General features: G+C 34.2%; 1 protein-coding gene across 2 annotated transcripts; it reads right to left on the bottom strand.

The window, feature by feature from the left end:
* Positions 1-322: 322 nt before the first annotated feature.
* On the bottom strand, positions 323-15524 carry LOC131601760 (NEDD8-activating enzyme E1 regulatory subunit AXR1-like). Of its 2 annotated transcripts, XR_009283824.1 has the most exons (15): positions 15349-15524; positions 14267-14439; positions 14026-14189; positions 13656-13766; positions 13277-13356; positions 12944-13094; positions 12774-12867; positions 12268-12356; positions 11494-11567; positions 11229-11391; positions 10189-10274; positions 9975-10058; positions 1841-2021; positions 925-1064; positions 323-673 (listed from the first exon to the last, which is right to left on the bottom strand). XR_009283824.1 is itself a non-coding variant. In XM_058873651.1 (14 exons), exons 1-14 carry the CDS (start codon positions 15384-15386, stop codon positions 981-983), a joined length of 1572 nt encoding a protein of 523 aa, XP_058729634.1. In that variant the 5' UTR covers positions 15387-15524; the 3' UTR covers positions 843-980. The 2 variants fall into 2 exon arrangements, 1 of the variants encoding a protein (XP_058729634.1); XM_058873651.1 differs by lacking the exon at positions 323-673 and having other exon boundaries at positions 843-1064.
* Between the last annotated feature and the right edge of the window lie 3322 nt (positions 15525-18846).

The following is an 18846-nucleotide window of genomic DNA, read 5'->3' as shown; positions in this document are numbered from 1 at the left end:
GGGTTAAAAAATATGGGGAGTATCAAATCCAATTTTAGAAAAAATTGTCTTTTAACGGTTAAGTATGGTTCGGAATTTCGAAACAATATACCAAACCAATAGTTTTGGTTCAGTTCGGTTCTTAGTAAATTGAAACGGTTCAGTTTAATTCGAGTGGATTTTTATTATGGTTCAATTCGGTTCAGTTTTTCTCACGAACCGTATCATGAACACCCCTACTCATATCCAAGCTGAACATGCTCAACTATCATTTTAGCTTTTGGGGGCGCTATTAATGACATTCAACATGATCAACAAGGAAATACACTTGAACAAACTAGCAAAAGTAAAGAAGTCTTGCTGATCAAATAAAGAGGAAAACAATGTCATGGAGATACAAGTTCCTAATGGTTATAGCTCAAGGAGTTAGTTTGATCAATCTCAAATCATTGAGTTAGTGCTGCTAGAAAACTATTAGATCAATAGTAGATTCAGTTAGATAATTGGTTCTATATAATGCAAAACTAAGCCTATTTGAGCTACAATTCAATCAATATACAAGAGTTGTTCATTTTCTTCTCTAAACTTCTCAAAGTGTTCTCTTTTGCATCAAAGGATGCCGTCTTCAAGAGTTTCTTTGATGTTTAATGAACCAGATTATAGTGCTTCAAGTATGCATGATAGCATGATTTTCCTGCATGAACAATACTCATTTAATAAGGTGGACCCGTACAGTTTTGTAACTGAATATCTCTTTTCTCTATATGTATTGTCCAAGATCAAATTCCCAAACATGTTTGCAACTTAGTGTGCAAAAAAAGCCTCAAATCTCCGCATTATAAGATGCATGGAAGAAGTGATGGTAAGACTATAATAACAAAGGCATCTTCCAATAGAACTCTACATCAGAACCATTATAAATTACATTGTAAGGATAAAGCATACCCAAAAAGCTACGATGCCAAACAAGTCAGTTAATAGTACTATCATCATAAAACCAGTTACAATAACAATAGCTGTGACTTGTGATCAATGCCGTTGAATATGTAGGTCCCAGATATTGGTACAAATTGTCTTGTTATGAGCTGCAAGAAAAAAAAGTAATGCAATTATTCCCCAACTCAAAGATTTACTCTTAGATAGGAGAAACAAAATGATTATCCATTCTTTACACATTCATTTGAGAAATTGGGACGATTCTGTCATGTATTAATGCCGAGTACTAGCTGAAACTATACACGCATCAATATTAATTAAGTCATTAAAAGTTGAAGTCCCTCAAAATGGATTTTATTAAATTCTTGTGCTTTGTCTTTCCATGCTAATGCTTTAATTACAGACAACACTGGCTTATTCTCCATCTTTTGTTCACTGTGCGTAAGCATGGAAATTTAGTTATTAGGGAAAACTTTCTGTGGTCGATAATCTTCTACTGATTCTGGGTGTATACTTACCATACAATTTTTATGTGGAACTTCTATAAAAGTAACTATTATTTTTCTAACATTGCAATTCAAGTACTCACAAAGGTTACTGTTGAGCTCAATTTTAATTCAATTAGGAAACAAAACAAGCATGTTTACATATAAAATATGAGTTTGAATAGATTTTTATAATAATGGGTGAGTAAACATATCAAGTGTCATAGTTTAGTTGACTTCTCTGTGTTATTTGCTTATAAGAATCTCTTTATGTTTAGCTTTTTATTCATGCACTAATCTTGCAAAAGCTCAAAAGTGACTGATCGAAACCAAAGGGGCCAATAAAATTTTCATGCTAACAATATGAAGGTTTATACAAGTAAACCCAAGAAAATAAGAACAGAAAATAAAACTATTCTAGATGATTTCGAATAGCAAACCTTGATCGCTTCTTGTGATGCAATTCCTCCAACCAAAGCAGCAACAGCATGAAGCTCTGCAGCACCAAATCGACACATCTCATTGATAAGGTCCTCAGCTAAAGTAGCACTATTGCATCCCAAGTCATTAAGCAGGCCAACTGCTGTGCTCTTTAATCGAGATATATCCTCGTCCATTGCACTGCAACATATAAACAATATAAACCTCAATCACAGGTCAGATAAAAATGCTAGCAACACAATTATCAAACGAACTTTTCAATACACTCTATAAATATGGCAGTCGCAGGATGAAGTTTGTCATGCGCGATGGCGGTCACCGTGGGAATAAGGAGTTGTTGTGCAACGGTGGTGGTCGCCGCGGGATGGAGAATGCCATGCAATAAGAGTGTTAAGATGTAAGTTATTAAAACAGTAACCAGTACACCTATGTTACTTTTTGCAGGGTTTTAAAAAGGGCCTCTTCGCACACAACATTTGGATTGGGTTCAGATTCGGGTCACACAGCAAAACCTATGTTTTCTTAATGATTTGGGGTTTTCTCTTTTTTCGCAATGGCCAGCTGCTTCATTGTGGCCATGGTAATTAAAGTATTGATTTGAATTATAAAATCCCACGAACTTGCAATTATGTTTTACCTTCACTGATTGAGAATATGCAGAATCTTATTTTGGTGGAAGTGGGTGGAATCACCCCTCTTGATTGTTGATTAGTATAACTTCTTCTCAAGTTTGAGACTTATGAGTTTGTATTACTTAACTTATTGACTTCCTTATGCTTATGATTGAATTTAAAAATATTTGTATTACTTAACTTATTGACTTCCTTATGCTTATGATTGAATTTAAAAATATATAAGTATCTGGTGTGATTTAAGGTTTTAATAATCTTACTTGTATGCTATACTTCTGAATTTTAAATTTCCGTGAGTATTGTGATTTAAGATTTTCTGTCTTACAAATGTAATTTTATAAGCATATATATGAATTTATATGGATATGTGAGTTGTAGTAATTAAGCATAATTTTGCAACAAGTGTTAGGTTCCTCGACTAACGGTTTTACTTTCCCTTTCCGATTTTGCATAAAATCTTGATGATAACTACACTGATTGCGGCTGCGGTGTGAAACCGATATGCCACTGCCATTGAATGATGGTCTGTCAAAAATTCTGCCACCTGCCATGACCAATTTTCGACAATACTAGCCACATGATTCGTATATATAATCACAAGGAGAATAAACTAGTAGTTATATAGGATCAAACCAAATCCTTGATTTGTGAACTGTATCTTCATCTCCTAACAGTTACTATGTAAATGATAAACACGTGTTAAATATGTTTTCCAGCACAATCCTTCAAGCTAGAGCATATTTGCCCGATGAACCAGTCTTGTTACAAATATAGTCAAACAGAGAGCATTTAAAAGACTTGCTGAACGTGTCAAATTAGTCGTGATTCATCCTAAAAACATTATCTCCTCACAAAATCAATTGTGAAGAGCAGCTTGAGTGTCACATTAGTTTGTGTCCAAATTTTAGTTGTTGTAGTAGCCAAGCCAAGTAAACATGACTGAAGCTACTGCCATAGCATAGTATTCAGCCCCCACACTGGATAGATGGCATCTATGTTATATTTCTAGCACCTCAATGAAATCATATTTCTTCCAATAAGAACAAAATATCCAAATAGAGATCTCCTATATGATAGTAATCTTGCCCAGTCAAGATCAGAGCAAAAAGAAATTTTGACATAACATTTATCTTTATAAAGACATAATAGTCTTCCTCCTGGTGCATTTTTTATAGAAGGATACATATAATGACATCCCAGTGGCTATCACAAAGGGCATATAGAAATTAGCTTACTCTGTTCACTGCAATCAGATTTGGTGACATAGAGATGCGTCAATATCTTTCCAGGTTTTTCTATGGTCCCAACCTGACCCGGACGAAGCATTAAATTAGGTCCATACGAGTATCAATGGCACGACAGTCAAGCATACTGGTGTCAGTAAAAATATCCAATAAGGTATTGATATAGACTAATGCGAGGGAGTCTAACAAGATAAATGCACAGTCCAGAAGGAGAATGAATGGAAAAAACAGTGATCAACTTCATTCCTGGTCATGGCAAACCATATTAAGGCAGTGCTAAAGCATCAAAACCAGGCATAGTGAGACTGCTTCTACTCCGCCTCCTTTGTGTACTTACCACTGGCGGACACAAATTCCATTGGTGCTTCCTTCAACTAATCCTCCAACTACCCCTCCACCTACGCCACCTAAACTTCTCATTGCATTTAGGAAAGGTGTCAATCTTGTTAGAATATTTTATATTATTTTAGAGTATCTCTTATGATTAGATTATATAATAGTTATTAGAGTCATGCTAACAGTGTCTTAAGGACAATAGTAAGGAAGCTAAAAGTAGAAGTTTTGTATTGAAAACAATTTTAACTATAATAAAGTTGAATACACCATTTTTCAACACAAAATTTCTACATTTATTTCCTTAGCCAATTCCCTAAGAGCACTCATTAGTACTTTCCAAATTATTATTATTATGATTTGTTTTTGAATCAGGATTGAGCTTATGTATCCCAATAAATAGGGATTAATATGTTAGACCTCTTATACGAAATGTGTACAAGAGGAAAGGGCAGAACTGATTATATCAGTTATAGGAAAGTAATGGGAATTACTCAGTTATGGGGCAGTTTCACAATAGGAGTTATGGGGCAGTTACATTTTGGGGAGTGGGAAAATATATAATGAGAAGACACTGAACGTGGGGAAACATCTTAGAAATTCTGAGTGGAATTTAGAAAGGGAGAGTTCCAAGGCTCTCGAAATCCTTGGCAGAACCGTGTTCTCATACTTCTTTCATTTTCTACTGTTAGCTTTGTTTTCTTATACATTTCTGAGTGTATATCTCTGTGAGACTGTTTTCCTCAAGGGATACTCAATAAAACTAGTGGTTATTCAATTATCTATCTATTTTGGTACCAGTTCTATCAACTGGTATCAGAGCATTACGATCCTTATTACGTTGATGGTGGTTACTAGAAGCGAGATGGAGGCACAAATGGAACTGTTAGAACGTGGCTTTGAAGCGCTGTTAGCAATGAAAGAAACAATGGAGAAACAGCGTGAAGAAGACCGGATGGAGCGAATGGAGGTTAGACAACAAATGTCGGATTTAGTCGAAACTGTTCGCCGCACGAGGCGCAAAAGTCCATCAGGATCACAACACGAGGACCAATCCGATGAAGATGATGCGTCGGTGAATCGCCGACATCCAGTCTCGCAAAGAAAGATGGCGAAAATTGAAAATTCCGATTTTTGAAGGTACCGATGCTTACGGTTGGTTGAACCGTGTCGAGCGTTATTTCGACCTAAAGCAGGTGGATGAAACAGAGAGATTGCAGGAAGCGATGGTAGCCATGGAGGGCAAAGCACTTGCATGGTATCAATGGCGGGAGGTGTCTTCACCAAACTCGACTTGGGAGGAATTCAAAACAGCCATACTTTAACGTTTTCAACCCTCAATGATCCAAAGTCCCTTTGAATTGTTGTTGAGTCTCAAACAAACAGGAACAGTGGAAGAATATAGGGAGCAATTTGAGTTATATGCAGGCCCCCTTAAATGTGCAGAGCCGTCATATTTAAAAGGAATTTTTTTGAACGGACTCAAAGATGTGATAAGAGCGGAACTAAAGCTTCATCCAGTTGAAAGATTATCTGAATTAATGGATTATGCACAAAGGGTTGATGAGAAAAACAGATTGTTAAGCAAAGGAAATGTGGGTACAAATTCGGGTAACAAATCAACATTCCGAACTTACAGTAACACCCGAACTGCAACATGGGAACCGGGGACTAAAAATCAATCCTCGGTTGTATCGGCAACCGGAAGTTCGGTGGGAGAAACTAGTAATCAGAGGCCACATAATCCTTTCAAGGGAAGGGGTTTCAGAAAATTATCAGATGCTGAACTACAAGAAAAGTCAAGGAAAGGACTTTGTTTTCAAATGTGATGAAAAATTTAGTCCGGGTCATGTATGTGCTAATAAGCAATTCCATGTATTATTGTTGGAGGGAGATTTGGAGGAAGAAACCGAGGAAGAGATTCAAGAAGAAAGACAAGACTTAGGAGATGAAAATGGTGCAACTGTCCTTATATAGCATATCAGGCCTCACTACTAAAAAATCTATTAAACTATGGGGAACCATAGGAAATAGAAAGGTTGTGATCTTGATAGATTGCGGAGCATCTCACAATTTTATTTCCTCCATGTTAGTAAAAGAAGAAAAGTATTCGGTAGAAGAAACCCCACCTTATCATGTTGAAGTGGGAGATGGAAGAAAAATCCCATGTGAAGGAATGTGCCCGAAATTGAAGTTAATTATGCAAGGAATGGAAGTTCAGCAAGATTTCTTTATCTTTGACTTAGGAGGAGTGGATGTGGTGCTGGGAATGGAGTGGCTGTCCAGCCTTGGTGAAATTAGAGCAAACTTTGGGGATTTAATTATAAAAGTTCCTCTTGATGGCAAGTACCATATTTTGAAAGGAGAAGCAGAATTGACAAGGGCAGCAGCCTCTATCAAATCTGTCCTGAAAGCTATTCGTGATGAAGGCCACGGGTTCCTCTTGGAGTGTCAAAATTTGAAGGGAGAGGAAGAAACGAACCCCACTCGACCTCAGTGGCTAGAAGAAATCCTAGTCAACTACGAAGAAGTTTTTCAAGAACCACGGGGATTACCGCCGTCTAGGAGACAGGATCATGCAATTGTACTCAAGGAAGGAGTCAATATTCCAAATATCAGGCCTTACAGGTACCCGCACTACCAGAAAAATGAGATTGAAAGGTTAGTGGATGATATGCTCAAGTCTGGAGTCATTAGGCCAAGTGTAAGTCCTTATTCAAGCCCTATAATCTTAGTCAAAAAGAAAGACGGGGGTTGGCGATTTTGTGTTGATTATAGAGCTTTGAATAAAATTATTGTGCCTGATAAATTTCCCATTCCTATTATTGATGAGTTACTTGATGAATTGGGTGGAGCCACAATTTTTTCTAAATTGGATTTGAGATCGGGTTACCATCAAATAAGAATGAAGGAGGAAGACATTCCTAAGTCTGCCTTTAGAACCCATGAAGGACATTATGAGTTTGTTGTGATGTCATTCGGACTCATCAATGCCCCTTCTACCTTTCAAGCCCTTATGAATGAAATGCTTAGACCATACTTAAGAAAATTTGTCTTGGTTTTCTTTGATGACATACTGGTCTACAACAAGAATGTGGAGGAACATCAAAAGCACTTACAGGTAATTTTAGCATTGTTACAAGAGCATCAATTATTTGCTAATTTGAAAAAGTGTAATTTTGGGCAATCTCAATTAGAGTATCTTGGCCATATTATATCCGGAGAAGGAGTAGCAGCAGACCCTAAAAAAATTGCAGTTATGATGGACTGGCCCATTCCCAAAGATCTTAAAGCTTTAAGAGGTTTTTTGGGACTGACCGGATATTATAGAAGGTTCGTGCATAATTACGGCAAAATAGCCAGACCATTGACTCATCTATTGAAGAAAGACAGTTTCTGCTGGAATCAAGACGCACAAGCGTCTTTTCAACAATTACTATTAATTGAGAGACAATTTTTATTTTCAAATGTTAAAATTTCATTTTTTTTATCTCCATCTTACATATTTTTTTATATGATTATTTAATATAATTGAGTTTATATGATCATTTTTCATTTATAATTAAACCATTCGTTTTAAATTTATAGGTATCTAATTAAATTTTATACAATATCAAATAAATTTACCCGTGCAGAAGCACGGGTATCTTACTAGTTATAAATAATAAAATAAAACAATTTCATACATACATTTTAAATATTTTAAAAAATAAATTCAAATCAAAATATCAAAACATTGGTCACATATTTAATATTCTAAGTTATCAAAAATAAACAATAATGTATATAATGAAATAAACGGGGCAGGTTTGGGGTGGGTACTAGTGTCCCCATTACCCAACCTGTCCCCGTATTTTGTAATTGGAGAAAACTCAAATCCAAACCCAAACCCAGTCAAATCAGATTTTTTCCGTCAACTTCGGGACGAGTTCGGGTGGGTACCCGCAGGTAGGGGTGGGAATAGGCTAGGCTAGGCTTTATAAGGCCTGGGCCTGGCCTACGATAAATTTACAAGGCCTGAGCCTGGCCTATGGCCTACTATAGGCTCGTTTTTTCAGCCTGGCCTAGCCTTTTTAAAAGCCTGGCCTGGCCTGAAAGCCTATTTAAAAGCCTCTTTCTTATTAATATTTTCAATTAATTCATATTACTTAAGAAGCCTTATAGGTCGCATATATATGAACATTTAGACCGACCTATTTAGCATTTTTTTCTAATATATATGCATATATAGACCAATCTATTTAACACTTTTTCTAATATATATGCATATATAGGCCAACCTATTTAGACTAATTTTAATATATATGAAAATATAGGCCGGCCTACAAGGCTTTATAGGCTTTTTTAATAGCCTGGGCCTGGCCTATTTTATTAAATAGGCTTTTAAAAAAGCCCAAGCCTGACCTTTTTATCAAATAGGTCTGGCCTGGCCTGGCCTTAAGTAGGCTAGGCTATAGGCCCTTGTAGGCCGGCCTGGCCTATTCCCACCCCTACCCGCAGGTACGGATTTTGTTGCCATGTCTAAACAGCGCACGTGTGGGCACTTATGGTGTAGTTATTTAGTCACCTGCGTTTGTTTTCTGTTTGGATTCTAGATTTGCCATCAGTTTTCAGTTGCGAGAGATGTCAACATGGGTTCTTCAAACAGCCCTTATGTATTGGTTTTTGATGTATTTTCTCACTCCATCCTCCGATCATGACTTCTTTTCCGTTGCAACTATTTGTCAATACTTGGGTGCAAATGTGGAAGGTTCTCTCGCAACTTCCCCGAGTCATCTCGCAGCACAAATTGCTCAATGCCATGAAGAATGATATATTGAAATGTTATGTCGTCTTATGAGACTGAACATCATTCGTATTTATATTCACAAGGGGATTCAAGTGGTAATATAGATAAAGGTCAAATAAAATCTTTGATTTGTGTAGTTATGTGTTAGGAACCCAAATTCAAGAGAAATAGAAATTGTATTATTAATTGAACTAGTAAAGGACTCGTGCGTTCGCCCGAGTCATGTAAATTCGATATAATTATTAAATAAATATTATATAGTTATGGTTAAAAAATGTATATTAATTTATACGAATTAGCATGAACAAAATTTAATGTTGATTGTCATACAAATATTAATTTAATTTATAAGTTGTAGTAGTTGTCAGGATACACATAGATTTGGTAATTGCTATTAAAATCAAATATATGGTGGAAAAATAGGTTTGGCCCGTCGGGCATGCCTATAATTTTTATAATTATTTATAATTTTAATTTAACAATTTTTATTAACAAATATTATAAAATAAAACATATTATACACCAAAAAAACATATTGGTTTAATAATTTGATTAGATTTAATGAAGTGAATAATATTATGTTTGTTAAATTTATGTAGTAATTTAGAAGTTATATGATATAGTAATTCAGAAGTCATTAAACATAATATCTCTAATATCTATTCAATTTAAGTAAATATTTTGTCGGCCAGTAAGAAAAATAGGTTCGGCCCGTCAGACATGCCTATAATTTTAAGTTCTTCTGTATTGTAAATTTATGGATTCTATTGATATTATATGGTTTTATCATCTAATAAAAAATAAAATAACAATTGTTGAACCCTGCAATCCCAGAATTAAGCTCCTCAGAGAAGAGACAACTCTCTCTCTCTCTACCCAAACCTTTATGGTTTCTAAAGGAATAATTTTCAATGCCCTATCTCTTAATATCCCTATCCTTTAAATAAACCATTCTCTTCTAACAAACCAGCCACATCAGCAAATATAAACCATTCCTCTATTTGACACATTTGTAGGGCTTAGGCCCAAACCAAGCGCCTAAAACTATATGTCACTAATTTTTAGCAATTACTATTATTTACTTAACAAATAGTAAACACATGTTAAATATGTATTAATTAACAGTGAGACTTACTTGTCAAACTGTCCAGGAAAACTGTTGTAGTTAGCAGCAAACCGGTCAACAGCCCGAAGCAAAATATAAATTCCCACAGCGATGCTGTCATGTATAAAAATAGGAAACCAAATTTTTAGAAAGCTGGTCACTCTGTAGATTATATCTTGAAACAAATAAAAGACCCAGAAGGATAATATTCATACAGAAGCATTAACTATAAAATGGACATAACCTGTAATCCTCGTCAGTCAGGTACTTCTGTAACTCCGGTAGGTTTGGAGAATTAAACTCATCTTCAATCAGACGATATCTGCAAACCTACAAAATAAAGGTTAGCACCTACCCAGTGTAGACTCGACAAAAAATCTCCCGTTTAAGACAAAGGGGAGGAAACAACTACTTAGGGGTGCAGGGGATAACCATTTCCAATCGCCTACTTGAAATATACTAAATTTACATGATATAAAAGCCATTAATGTCAGGAAAAGGATCCCAAGAATTGAAAAAAATGAAGAATTTTGGTGAGAAAATAGGAAAAAAGACGAAAAGAGAATCTCTCCACCAAGGGTTTCCCTTTTTAAATAGAGTTACTACTTTATTCACAATTGTTTACAATACTCAATGATAATCCACTCTACCCTTGTATTCCCCTATTTATACAAAAATTCTCTAACTAAACAAATAAATAACTAATTCTCCCTATTCTATACCCTAACAACTAATCGTAACAAAATTCAAACCCATTAAGTAACTAACAACAAAAAACTGACGGTTATGATTGACTGGCAATGTAAAAGTTATATACATCAACAGTATATATGGAATAAATTTTTATGAAAGAGATCAGCAGTTTTCAACCCATTTGTTTGGTCCCCAAAACTCAAAAGTAGTGTAATCCTTTTGAATGATTGTTATATAATCTACAGTAAACAGATACCTCCCCCCACTTCCACATTTAATTTTCCTCCCTCACTATATGACTGCCATTTCGGAGAACTAATTTTTTAAAGAAAAATTCATTTGTTTTAAACCATTACACCATAGCATCTGCTTTAATTTTCTAGGTTATCAACTACATTCAATATCAATTTTTGTGATGGAAAGATACCAGTTTAATAAAAACCTTCAAATTTCAATTATTTGCTTACCAGCTCAGCGGAAACCTTAATTTTAAACATACATAATAAGCAAGCCGTTGTTATAAACAGGAGAAGATTGTACATTGATTATTGGCAAACAGAATTGAATTGGCTCCCAATATCACATGCTTACTTTGAGTTTTCTCGAATTTTTACAGAAGCTTTTAATTGTTGCCCTTGGTATGCTATTTGGATCTCTACCAACTTTCTTCAAAGTATTTCTCGCCACTCGCTCTATTGCAAGAATGTCAGCCTCAGCCTTAGCCTGATATATATTCTGTAAATTCACATATTGTCTGCAGGTGGGTAGATTCACATACGATAAATAAGTTAATGATATTTCTTATCTAAAGTAAATCAACTTATTCTGAAAAGTATGTAAAGATGTGGTTACTAACTCAGTGGAAGAAGTCATATCTGGTATAGATCCTTCAAGAGGTGCCTCCCCACCACCTTCATTTGTAACAAAATCCTGCAAAATGATGCGAAACGTACCAACAAATAACTAAAGTATAAGTAAAAAACAAAACATTGATGTGAATATCATTTTGCAGCCCAAAACGTAACAATGTGATTCAAAAGTGCCAAAATATGAAAAACTTTTAAGTACTTTTGATTGCTCCTCTAGTCTTTCAAAGACAACATTTTTTACATTCAGAAAACACTTTTAAAAAAATTAGGAAAACATTAAATATCAAATGGCATAAGTCTTAGGTTTTTTAAAAGGGTAACACATCCTTACAAAACCAGATGTAAGGAGAGGTATGTCTAAAACTTATTAAAACTTTTTCTGGCCATATCCCGTCTACTTGGGACTTTTGCCACTACCACCACCACTCACACACACACACATGTGCGCACCCCTAGAACTAGACATCTAGAATATGGTCGAAGAGAAGGTGGCACAACGACTCTTGGATAGCCTCTGCTACCAAGATGAATAGTTTAGAATAATTGAGTTGCATTTCATAATGGGGCTAGACAAATATACATACATATACACAAGAAAGAACTCTCAAAATAAGAAAAAATAGGAAACTATATCAACGACAATAAATAGAGAGAATAACCATAATTATGAGTATATTCAACAATTACAAATTTTCTCAACACCAAAGTCGAGCAAACGTTATTTGAAGCAAGTTCACAAATGCAGTGTGAGAAGCACTAACCTTTAGAGCTGCCACCAACACCCAAAAATCAGACGAACTGGAATCTACTTCCGCAGAACTATCATTTAGCATTTGTTGCAACTCTGAACCTTTGAAGGTAAACAGCATTAGAGATTACATAAAGCCTCATAGTTTTGATTGGTGTGAGTATGTTAACACAACATCAAGTTATAGATAAAAAACAATTTTTTAAATAAAATAACAATAAAACAATTTATCATAATGATTCCACTTTTAACATAGACAGCAAGCAAATTATGGTTTTGTCAATTGTCAGTGACAAGCTAGTTTTCAATGAAAAAGTTTACAGTAATTTTGTCAAAAAGTTTAAAAGATTCAATAGTTTTCTTTGATTTCATCACCAACCCTCTCCAAAGGTCCTCTGAAATTTAAACTAGTTCGTAAAAGTCAATTTATTTTTATGCTCCTTGTTCGATGAAACAAAAGTATAGAGTGACTTATAAAATGAAGATTGTCAGAAGCATCTGTTACAATTATAAACTTACTAATTCCTCGGGGGGCAAATACTTTGAATGAGGACTCAATAGCTTCTTTATAATTATCTTCATCTTGCGCGACCATCCCAGCCTTAAGAAGCTCCTACATTGTTCATATCCAATGTTAATTACCTAACTAGAACAGATGCAGAAGCAAAAGCAAAAGCTCAAACACAAACCTTGAACTCCTTTTTTTCTTCTCTAGTTGATGGAAGCCTACCACCATGGCTTTTGGCCCACTCATCAGCCATCTTGACAAGAATGACAACATAGGGTATATGTTTATGAACAACAGGGTCTTGCACGTTCAAGTCAAACCCCTCTGCAAACCTATGGGCACACACATGCATGAGAACATAAAGAGAAACAGCAGAAGGAATGTGTCTATGCCATGGTTTCTTCTTCCAAATAATTATTTTGTTGACAAGTGAAACCGATGAAGCAGAACAGGATCATATATTATACAAAGGAAGAAAACAACAAAAAGAGAGAAAAAAAAAAATACTCTATACCTTTTGAGTTCAGGCCAAGGATTATTTAACCGAAGATCATCCAGAAAATGCTCGGGCTTTGATTCAATCACAGTATGTTCCTATCATACCCAAAAAAAAAGGACTAATCACCAAGAGCATATTATTCAATATTCTATAACCCGTCAGTTCTTTGAAGTAATGCATTTTCAGTTGTCTAGTCCATACTATTGCAATTACCTCCTTTATTTCTCTTCTCTGGTTAATACCATTTTTCTATTAACCACATTTGTTTATTTTTATTCTCTTTAATGGGTCAAATATCATATTAGGCTATGTAGGTGATAAAAATAATGCATATGTTTCCTCAGGCATTAGAGTATTCCTTGAACTTGTATTGTAAAAAAATTTAGCAAAGTACCTTCAAGCTGATTCGTACAAACCCAGTAAGGCCATAGGAGCGGGCAAGTATCAATATAACATTTGCATTTCTGCAGATTCGGTCAAGCTTCACCATTGAACTTTCCACCAGCTGAAAGTTTATATAAAAAAAAATAATAATATTAAATGAGATAACAGTTGAAAAGAATGCCTAAAGTAATGTGCTCTTTATAAGGTTTTATTTTAAATATTATCTAAGATATATTACCAATTGGCTGGTATCTTTCATGTGAAAAGTTAGATAAAAATTGCATAGTTTTGAATGGAGGCACGTAATCTACTTATACAACAAGTCACTCTTAAGCGAAAAATCACTGCCTTATAGAAGCTGTAAGAAACATAGAGCACACCTGTGTGGCAACAACCAAAGTAAATTGAGAAAAGAATGATGGATTTGTCTCAATCAATGCATCTGGATACTCTTCTACATATTTTGCTTTAACTGCATCATTCAGCTCCTGGAGAAATGAGCACACATACTTTGCCTTCGACTGCCCAAGGCTTGATTCATCCACTACAAAAAGAGAGACAAATTGAAGAGCCAAAAAGAGGAAAACCCAAACAAAACCAGAACACAAGAATATAATGTACCCAAAAAATTGTTTCCAAGGTCACCAACTTCAACTTTAGATCCATCAACCACAGTGATGCTTCCAATCCCACCTAGAACAAGATTCTTAAGTGTCTCGGAACCAGTAGGACCACAGTTAAGCAAGCAAATATTAGATTTCTCAAGGGCTGCCTGTCCCTGGTCACCCCATATTCTGCATTTTCAAGAAAAAAACCATTTTTCCCACAAATGAGACCAGAGATGTCATAAATACCATCCAAAAAAAGAACAGTAAGACAGGCATACATAGATGATAATTTAACTTTAAATATCATAATACATTAATTTAAACAGAAACTTGCTGCTTAACAGCAAACGAAGCAGAGCATGACCAATAGCTATCTTACAAGAATGTTTTAAATATTGGTCTCAGTAGCGGTTGTGCCGCAATCCTTGATAATGCTGTAAAAATTAAAATGCAACCGATGAGGCCTCAACCGCAATCAAGTTGCATATCTGGCAACATCCAAAACATAATGCCGCGGCCAGTGTGGTCAAATAAACAATATAGCACAGCAAAATTTGAACAAAACACTATTGTTCCGCAATACAAGATTTAGGACAGCACAAAATTTAGTCAAATAGACTATAACAGTAATGTTGCATAGCCGCAATTGACAACACTAGTCAAGGCCTAGATCAGGGTCACAGTAGCAGAGACCTTTATTTAAAACCCTGATTACAGCTACTATGAATAGGGAAATTTCACAAAAAATAAAACTAGCAAAGATTACAATAACAACACTAAAGCAGTTCAGTACCACATGAAAACACGTAAAACTCTTAGTTCAATCAAATCAACTTCATTAAATCTCATAAGACCATACAACAAAACCTACATGACCACAAACAATCAGCACTCGGTGAACTTACAATTAACCTCACGCTACAAAATTCGAAGTCGTTGGAGTAATAAAACAAACACGCACAATGCTGGAATCAATTGATAATCGAAAATTAAACTAGTTGCGTACATGAACGAACAATAATTCGTGTTTACTGTTAGGTTTTACATGTGAAAGGAAAGAAGAAAAGTTAGGGTAGAGAGAATGAAGTGTGTTACCTGAGTTGGCGATCGTATTTAACTTTGGGTTCTGCCATTGTTGAGTTGAAGAACCAGAAATGGTTGAGTTTATTACCCGCTTGATAGTCACGCACGATGTTTTTGTGTTGTGTATGGGTATCGGATTGTGACTGCTCTCAGTGAGGGAAGACGAAGAATTCAGGCGAAATGTTTAAGAATCTAGTAGATTTCACATCATAACTTTTCTTTTAAGTAAATAATAAATAAATTAAAATAATTCCTTTTTAATATCTTATTTTTAAAAAAAAAATTAATTTGATTATTTATATTATATCATTCATTGTTATAAAACTAACTAAAACAATAGAGATCAAAGAGAGGTAGAGAAGAGAAAACCAATATTATATTATCTTCTTCCAAGTAGATTTCTTTACATTGCAAAGTGGTCTCTATTTATAGGAGGACATTAGGAAGGTGAAAAATCATAATCTTACTATACCACTTAATAGGGAATATGAAGATGAAAGATAAGAATATATATGGACATCCTCAATAATATTTATTCATAACACTCCCCCTTGGATGTCCATTGAGGATATGCCTCGTTAAAACCTTACTAGAGAAAACCCAGTGGGAAAAAATCTAGTGAAGGAAAAAGAGTACAATATCCTTTAAGTGTGAACTGCCTCGTTAAAAACCTTACCAGAAAAACCCAGTGGGACAAAACCATGGTGAAGGGAAAAAGAGTGCAGAAAATATTTATTTCTCCCCCTCATACATACATTTATATGTGAGACGGTACTATTTGTATTAGTTACTTAAAATGTCTTCTTCGAAGTGACTTCATGTAGTGCTGATAGTTATGCGAGACTTTATGAAGTTGTTGCCATGATTTGTTTCATAAATCTCCATGAAACGGTTGTACCATCACATGTAAACAAATAACCTCTTCCTGATCTACCATTGTGAGAATCTGACAAGTAACCTGCATCTCTAAGATAACAAAGTATATGTTTGACTGCTTTCTAATTTCTTCGTGTAGGTGAATATTTCTATCTTACTTATAGATTGACCGCAAATGATATATCATGATGTGTATAATTAGCAAGTTGCATTAGTACTCCAATTGCACTAAGATATGGTACTTCAGGACCAAGCAATTTTCATCCTTTTCTCGAGGTCTAAAAAGATCTTTCTCCACATCTAATGATCTAACAACCATATTGGAGTAGGCAACATGTGACATTTGTCCATATAAAATCATTTCAACATTTTTCTATATAACCTTCTTGATGTACAAATATTCTTTTGTCCACATGCTCAATTTTCAAACCTAGACATATTTTATCTTTTCTAGGTCCTTCATCTCAAACTCTTTATTTAAGCAATTATTCTAATAATACTTATGTCATCCACATAGACAACTATTATTGCAAATACTTTTCCACACCATTTTATGAAAATACAAGTACAAATTGAGTTATTTGTATATTCATCATTTAATAAATATTCACTGTGGTGATTATACCACATGCATCCAGATTGTTTCAACCCATAGAGAAACTTGTTCAATTTGATGGAGTAGTTTTCTCGAGATCCAAAATTACGTGCCTCTGGTATATTGAACCCTTCAGGGAGTTTTATGTAAATGTCACTATTAAGTGAACCATATAAATAAGATGTCATTACATCCATCATGTTCAAATTAAGCCCTTCATGTGTTACAAGGCTAATTAATTATCAAAAATCAATTGAATCCACTACAGGTGAACATGTTTTATCAAAATCAATCTTAGCTCTTTGTGAAAATTATTGAGCCATAAATCAAACTTTATATCATTCTTATTTTTCTTTTTCACAAAAACTCATTTATATCCAATTAGTTTCATACCATGAGGTGTTCGAACTACAGCTCCAAAAGTGAGTCACTTGTAAAGTGAGTTTAATTCTTATTCAATTGAATATATTTATTTTGGCCAATTCTCACTTAGTCTCTAATATTTAATAGACTTTGACTCATGATCCTCGTTATCATTGATCACTTTTAGCGCTATATTGTATACAAAGACATTGTCAATATTGACTTTATTTAGTTATCTCAATTTCGGTTCCATTCCATTTCATCCATGACATAATTTATCGAGATCTCTTTATTTCATATTTCAAGTACTTGATTTGTTCTTCTGGAACTGAAAATTAAATTAGGTCAAAGTGCTCTTAGCATTTTCATATCCTCACTTGGGTCATCTTTAGTTTCTTTTCTTAGTAGAGGACTTTTAACATTGGAACCGACTTTCATACCACGCTTCAGACGCAACAACAACTCATTTACAATATTATATTATCCAATAGGAGAATCCATTTTGAGTGGAGTATTATCAACTGATAATTTATTTCATAAACTTTGCAAATGAATAATATTTTGAACTTTTGGTTCATATTGATTTGTACGAGGATCAAGATAATAATTTATTTTAACTTATTCATTTAAACTACTTGTTCATGATTTCAGCTGCTCATTTGAACTTCTTGTTCATGATTTCAGATGCTTATTCTCTCCCCCTAATATTGGGAAAATTAATTTATCAAGTGATAATCAGCCTACTGGGCTGCAATCAAGTATTTGATTATTTTCTCAAATCATATCCTCGAAATTGAGAGTCATAATAATTATATTTTTCCAATATTCTTTCATGACTCATCTTAATGTATTATATTGGAGCAATTGTAATATACACAACACATCCAAATGTTCACTAAGATGAGAAGTATTATAATAAATTAGGGAGGACTAAAATATAGTATCTTGTTGGCTTAATGCGAATAAATATCTTAATATCATACTTTGGGTGTTTCAAATATATAATTTAGAATTGATGATCTCATAAGTATCAACCATATAATTAACTTTAGACGTCTAAAGAATGGATCTTCAGGTCCATTTTCTTTTTATGAACATATATTACATGATATTCGATGTCAATTTTAATAATATATGTGATACTTATACAGGAATTTCTATACAAAAATCCAGAAAACAAGATCTTAGTCTAATTAGTTGAGAAAATAATTTCACAAACTTCTGGTTGTGAGTAGAGACATATGCATGATATTTTAGTCGATGCAACAATTAATGTCATAAAAACGCAATTTCTCAAATTTTTATTTTCCTTTAGAAACACACAAAAATTGACTAGATTGAAGAAACTTCTGGTTCTTCAATACAAATTATTCGCATCATATTATATCTGAGAAGACCCAACCGGTTTTACCAACGACACATTTAAGTGTAATTTGTAAACTACTGGTTTACAATGACACGTGCTTCAATTGTACTAATATAAGTGTAGTACAAGCCCGAGGGAAAAACCGATAGCTTTTCTATTATATATTTAATGTCCAAATTCATTTGTGTAATATAACGATATTAAATACCTCCAATATAATTCAAAACCAATATAATAGTATCTCATGACTAAACACTTTAATCATACATATGCATATGAAAATATTATCATATAATTATCAAAAAATTAT

Source organism: Vicia villosa, linkage group LG5 (genome assembly GCF_029867415.1).
Source record: "Vicia villosa cultivar HV-30 ecotype Madison, WI linkage group LG5, Vvil1.0, whole genome shotgun sequence".
Lineage (NCBI taxonomy): Eukaryota > Viridiplantae > Streptophyta > Magnoliopsida > Fabales > Fabaceae > Vicia > Vicia villosa.
This window is presented reverse-complemented; position numbering and strand designations above follow the sequence as displayed.

Coding starts and splice junctions, on each gene's coding strand:
- LOC131601760 (XM_058873651.1), bottom strand. CDS start 15,386: ATGGCAGAACCCAAAGTTAAATACGATCGCCAACTCAG. Junction 12,868..12,943: donor AAGAAAAAAAGGAGTTCAAG/GTTTGTGTTTGA, acceptor TGAACAATGTAG/GAGCTTCTTAAGGCTGGGAT. Junction 10,059..10,188: donor CTGACTGACGAGGATTACAG/GTTATGTCCATT, acceptor TATACATGACAG/CATCGCTGTGGGAATTTATA.